General features: G+C 58.3%; 1 protein-coding gene across 2 annotated transcripts in view; it reads left to right on the top strand.

Moving 5' to 3' along the window:
- SELENOI (selenoprotein I) overlaps positions 1–6,184 on the top strand; it is a 24,295-nt gene that overhangs the window by 11,049 nt on the left and 7,062 nt on the right. For both annotated transcript variants that reach the window (XR_003537111.1, XM_027701832.1), the window contains exons 2-5: positions 1,399–1,467; positions 1,680–1,788; positions 3,208–3,282; positions 4,090–4,352. Coding sequence is in view for 1 of the 2 variants with exons in the window: in XM_027701832.1 (XP_027557633.1) it covers positions 1,399–1,467; positions 1,680–1,788; positions 3,208–3,282; positions 4,090–4,352 (516 nt within the window). In the remaining variant the exon portion in view is untranslated. The remainder of the gene's footprint in view (positions 1–1,398; positions 1,468–1,679; positions 1,789–3,207; positions 3,283–4,089; positions 4,353–6,184) is intronic.

Below are 6,184 nucleotides of genomic sequence, written 5' to 3'. Positions count from 1 at the left end.
CCTGCTGCCCCTTCCTGGCCCTGCTGCCCCTTCCTGGCCCTGCTGCCTCTCCTGGTGGGTGTTGCTTGGCCCTTTCCCACCACCTTCTCCCCAGCTTTGGAAATGGACAGGTTGCTTCCAGGGAAAATGGGGTTTGTGGGCGAGGAGAGGAGCAGAGAGGAGCAACCTCTGGGTGCAGTGACGGGGCAGGATCAGGGCCAGGGGCTGGGAGGGGACACAGAGCTGCTGCCTGGGCAGGGGCTTCCTTTTACCAGCCAGACCAAACTTGGGACCTGCTGGAGAGAGTCCAGAGGAGGCCCCGCAGATGCTGCCAGGGCTGGAGCCCCTCTGCTCTGGAGCCAGGCTGGGAGAGCTGGGGGTGCTCAGCTGGAGAAGGGAAGGATCCAGGGAGACCTTGGAGCCCCTTGCAGAGCCTAAAGGGGCTCCAGGAGAGCTGGAAAGGGACTGGGGACAAGGCATGGAGGGACAGGACACAGGGAATGGCTTCCCACTGCCAGAGGGCAGGGAGAGATGGGAGATTGGGAATTTCCTTGGGATCCTTATCAAAGTGTTTCTTGGGGAAGAGGACTTTATCCAGGGAGATCTGTGTCAGAAGGGCTGTGGGAGCAGAGGGCAGCTCGTGCTGCTCTCCAGAGCCAGAGGATGTCCAGGTTTAACTCCCTGACTGGAGTTGTCTCACGTCTTGTCTCAGCCTTTGATTTGCATTTCTATTTTTATTTCCCCCCTCCACAAACACGCCCCGAGCACCTGAAATGTTGCAGAAGGGGTGGGATGAGGGGCAGGAGCTCTCCTTCCTCGTTTTTCCCCACCCAGGCAGGGCAGAGCAGTTGGAAGCAGGTGCCTGGTGAAGGATCAGCATCTTCTCCTTCCCTCGTGTCCGGCTCAGAGAGCTGGAATTGACACTTCCAAAGGGTGGAGGGTCGATGGGTGAACACCAGGAGTGCCCTGGGTGCTCCATGCAGGGTCTTGGGGGGCTTTTTGGGATGTTCACACTGTTTTTGGGGAGACCCCACACTTGACCCAAGTGCTGTTGCAGTGCCGAGACTCAGGTGGTTTTTGTCCTCGTGGAAGGCTCAGTATCCCTGGAACAGCAGTGACAGGACAAGGAGTAATGGATACAGATTGCAAGAGGGGAAATTTAGGATGGATACTGGGAAGAAATTCTGTGCTGTGAGGGTGGTGAGGCACTGGAACAAGATTGTGGATGCCCCAAGTCTGGAAGTGTTCCGGGCCAGGTTGGATAAGTGGGATAGTGGGAGTTGTCCCCGCCCATGGTGGAGGGGTTGGGACCAGATGATCCTTAAGGTCCCTTCCAACCCCTGTGATTCCGGATCTCTGGCTTTTCCCGAGTGTTTCTGAGCCCTGACCCCGTGGCTTTGTTTCCTCTGTGGTTCCCAGTACAGCGCCGTGGACAGCAACCCCCTGTCCCTGTACGTGATGCATCCCTTCTGGAACACCATCGTCAAGGTGAGCCCCGCCAGCCGCCTCTGGGACACCCTCAGCTGCCTCCTTTGGGGTGCCCCGAACCCCCAGGGGCTGCCTACAGCCTGCCCCCAGTCCCTGCATCCCATCCTGCTGCTTGGGATGCTTGGGATGCTCGGGACGGCGTCCCCGCAGCACGTGCTCCCACGCCCGTGGTTCACAAGGAGTTCCTCTGTTCTTTTGCTGCTTCCCCACAGATCTTCCCCACCTGGCTGGCCCCAAACTTGATCACCTTCTCTGGCTTCCTGCTCCTTGTCTTCAACTTCTTCCTCATGGCGTACTTCGACCCGGACTTCTACGCCTCCGGTAAGGCCGCGCGTTCCCGGGGGGATGCGGATCTGCCACTGGCTGTGCTGGGAATTCCAGAGTGTGTGGGGGAGGCCCCTGGGTCTGGGCCTTCCCAAGTGATGGGACAGAGCAGGGGGTTGAACCCACTGGGGCTTCCTGACCAGGACTTGTCTGGGTACAACACCTTCGCTCCGGCTGCCAGGGGAATGTGCGCCTGGCATCGGGCAGGAGAGGGAGGAGCAAACACCTGGAATCTTGGGCAGGAATTGGCTCTTCCTACAGAGGGAGGAGCACACAGCTGGAATCCTGGGCAGGAATTGGCTCTTCCTGCAGAGCAGACAACAACCCAGTGCCCTTGTTTTAAAATCACAGGGTGACGTGGGAAGCGCTGCTTCCCTGGAATCGGCGGCCTCGTTCCTCACATCCCTGCTCCTGCCCTCTTGCACAACACTCCACCCCTGCGGACTAACCAGGCCAAATCCTCCTCCTCAGCCTCACTGCTCACAGCTTTGAGCTTTCCAACAGTGCCTGTGATTCCAAAGGCTCGGTTGTCCCTTCCCTCGTGGCAGAGTCCCAGGGAAGGGGTTACAGCGGGATAACTCTCCGTGGATCCCTCTCCGTGTTTTCTCTCCCTTTGCCCCTGCCAGGGTTGGGTTGGGTTGCTCTGGAGAGTTCATTCTTGTTCTTCTAAAACTGGGCCCGTCATCAAAGCACAGTGAAGTGGGAAAATCCTGGTTTCTTGGGATTGCCTTTGCTGGTGGGTGGGCGAGTCCAGGCTGTCGAGAGCTCAGGTGGCATCAGGGGCTGTTTGCCAAGATTTGGGTCGCATTTGGTCCTTGGGCCATGGAGGAAAAGCTGACAGTAGGTCAAGGGGAGAATCCCCAGGACATCAGACATCCAGAATCATGGAATTATAGAATGGTTTGGCTTGGAAGACCCTCCAGTCCCACCCCCTGCTGTGGGCAGGGACACCTCCCACTAGCCCAAGTTGCTCCAAGCCCCATCCAACCTGGCCTTGGACACTCCCAGGGATCCAGGGGCAGCCACAGCTTCTCTGGGCAACCTGGGCCAGGGCCTCCCCACCCTCCCAGGGAAGAATTCCTTCCCAATCTCCCATCTCTCCCTGCCCTCTGGCAGCGGGAAGCCAATTCCCCTGTGCTTTGTCCCTCCATCCCTTGTCCCAAGTCCCTCTCCAGCTCTCCTGGAGCCCCTTTAGGCTCTGGAAGGATCTCTCAGGTCTCCCTGGATCCTTCCCTTCTCCAGGTGACCCCCCCCCAGCTCTCCCAGCCTGGCTCGTCACATCCCAAAAAGTTCACATCCCGGTTTCACTGAGTTGTGCAGGTGCTTTGCTTGGTCCTGGGGCCTCTTGGGCCAAAACAAACCCCCCTGGGAGCTCATCCTGGGCTGTCCTGACTGGGCTCTGTCTGATCCCTGCAGCTCCTGACCACCAGCACGTTCCCAACGGAGTGTGGATCGTTGTGGGGCTCCTCAACTTCATGGCCTACACGTTAGGTAAGAGTGTTCCTGCTGGGCTCTGCTCGCCTGGTCATGCTGTGGCTGCATGTCCCCCCAGCCTCTGAGCCCCCTGGGAAATGTTGGATTCTGTCTCCCGCCAGGCACTGATCCAGCTGCTCCTGGGTCTGCTGGAGCAGCTTCTGGGAGCTGCTTTGCAAAGTGGAGAGAAGGAAGTTGTCCCAGAGCAGCAGATGAGGAAAGGAGGAAACTGGAACCGAGACAAATTTGAGATAAATTGTGAAATCCTGTCTTGGGTCTGCTTTAAATAGTCAGGAGTCACAGAATGGTTTGGGTTGGGAGGGACCTTAAAGTTCATTGAGTGCCACCCCCTGCCATGGGCAGGGACACCTTCCACCAGCCCAGGTTGCCCCAAGCCCCATCCAGCCTGGCCTGGGACACTTCCAGGGATCCAGGGGCAGCCACAGCTTCTCTGGGAATTCCAGCCCAGCTCCTCCCTCCCTCCCAACCAGGAATGCCTTCCTAATATCCCATCCTCTGGCAGTGGGAAGCCATTCCCTGTGTCCTGTCCCTCCAGCCTTTGTCCCCAGTCCCTCTCCAGCTCTCCTGGAGCCCCTTTAGACTCTGGAAGGGGCTACTTTAAGGAGTATGGAGGAAATATAAGGCACTAAATATATAACCTTGTCAGCCTGTTGCGTTTCCAGCCTCCCATGGATCAGGGGTGGGTGGGAATCCCACTCCCCACTCCCACCAGAGGGTGGAGGTGGTGGCAGCCGCTGTCCCCTGTGCTTTGTGTGTGGGCTGTCCAGGAGAACTGCCCCTTCCTCCTCCTCCTCCTCCTCCCAGATGGAGTTGACGGGAAGCAGGCGCGCCGGACCAACTCCAGCACCCCCCTGGGGGAGCTCTTTGACCACGGGCTGGACAGCTGGGCCTGCGTCTACTTCGTGGTGACCGTCTACTCCACCTTCGGCCGCGGCTCCACCGGCGTCAGCGTCTTCGTCCTCTACCTCCTGCTCTGGGTGGTCTTGTTCTCCTTCATCCTCTCCCACTGGGAGAAGTACAACACGGGCATTCTGTTCCTGCCCTGGGGATATGACATCAGCCAGGTGGTGAGTGCCCAGCCAGCCCCCCGGGAGCTGCCGGGGTGTGCCCGCCCGCCACGGGGTGCAAGGGAGGAGCAGAGCTCTGCTCGCCTCCAGAGCCTTGTCAGGCGTGGAATTTTCCCCCTGGAGGTGGACTCTCCGGGAAAAACGAGGTTTGAAGGGTGGGCATTGCCTCGTCTTTCCTCTCTCCCCGGTTCTCAGTGCGTGTTTTGGCCACCTGAAGTGTGGCTTTGTGGCACCGGTGTGGGTGAGTTTAAGGCTGGATGTTTGGGATGCCCTTTGGATGCCCTTTGGGCTGTTGGGACGGGTGCCAAAACCACAGTGGGAGTTAATTGGCTCGTTAATTGCTGTGCCTGGAGCAAAGGTTCCCCAGGGAAGTGCCCCCCCATACCCTGGTGCCTGGGCAGTGGGCGCTGAGACTGATGGTGAGGAACCCTCTGGGGTGTTGGGGTGTCCATCCCTCGTTAAGGAATTCTCTGCAGGAAGCTCTGTGTGAAGACAGCTGGGATGAGACAGGTCCCCTGTATTGCTGGCACTGCCTTCCACTGGCCCAGGTTGCTCCAGGCCCTGTCCAACCTGGCCTTGAACAATTCCAGGGATGGGGCAACCACATGTTCTCTTGACAACCTGTGCCAGTGTTTTACCACCCTCACTGTAAAAAAGCCTCTTATATCTGATTACACCTGTTTTATTTATCTTCTGGCTCATCAGGTGCTGGGTGGGAAGTGCAACAAGCTGGAAGGAGAGTTCAGTGAATGCAGCTGCACTATAAAAATTATAATAATCATCTCTCCTGGTAAAGGACTCGGGAGCTGAACCCCAGATAACTCTGAGCCCTTTCTCCACAAGTGTTGCTTAACCCCACTGCTTTCAGCTCGTGCCCCTTGCAGAAGGGCAGGGCTGGAGGGCTGAGCTGCCCTGCAGCGTGTTCCACCAGTTCAGGGGGGCTGGTAAAGCTGAAATATTCCCTGTGAGCCTTTGCCCTGTAATCCAGCAGCAGATGGATAAGAAACTGTCCCTGAGTGAACTTGTGGTGTAAAACCTGTCACTGTACTCGGGACATCTCATGAGTTCCAGCTGAGCAGGGGCATCCTGGCTTCTGGTCCTGCCCTTCTCCAGGAATCACTGAGCTTGGAAAAACCCTCTGAGGCCATCGAGTCCAACCATGCACCAGCACTGCCCAGGACACCACTGAGCCATGTCCCCAAGTGCCACATCCACAGGGATTCTAAATTCTGTCAGGGATGAGACTCCACCACCTCCCTGGGCAGCTGTGCCAGGGCTGGACAGCCCTTTCCATCAAGGAATTGTCCCAATATCCCACCTGAGCCTTCCCTGGCACAGCTGGAGGCCATTCCCTCTCCTCCTGTCCCTTGTTCCCTGGGAGCAGAGCCCGACCCCCCCCAGCTCCCCCCTCCTGTCAGGGAATTCCAGAGCCAGAAGGTCCCCCCTGAGCCTCCTTTGCTCCAGGCTGAGCCCCCCCAGCTCCCTCAGATATTCCTGCTGCTCCAGCCCCTTCCCAGCTCCCTTCCCTTCCCTGCACATACTCCAGCCCCTCCATGTGTGTCTTGTGTGAGGGGCCCAGAGCTGCCCCAGCACTGGAGGTGCCCCAGCAGTGCCAGCACAGGGATGGCACTCTCTGATCCAATCCCAGCTCACTCTGATTACACCTCCTGCCGCGGGGGGGTTGTGGGTTTGATTTATTTTCCTCCTTCCTGGGGTGGGTAGGGCTGAACACGCCTTAGCAGAGCTGCCAGGTGGTGCCAGCCCAGGTACTCCCAGCTCACACAGTCCCAGCTCACACACTCTGAGCTCACACTCTCCCAGCTCACACACTC

This window comes from Neopelma chrysocephalum, unplaced genomic scaffold, assembly GCF_003984885.1.
Source record: "Neopelma chrysocephalum unplaced genomic scaffold, ASM398488v2 Primary Assembly neopelma1_169, whole genome shotgun sequence".
Lineage (NCBI taxonomy): Eukaryota > Metazoa > Chordata > Aves > Passeriformes > Pipridae > Neopelma > Neopelma chrysocephalum.
The sequence above is the reverse complement of the archived record's forward strand: the minus strand, read 5'-3'. Positions and strand labels throughout refer to the sequence as shown.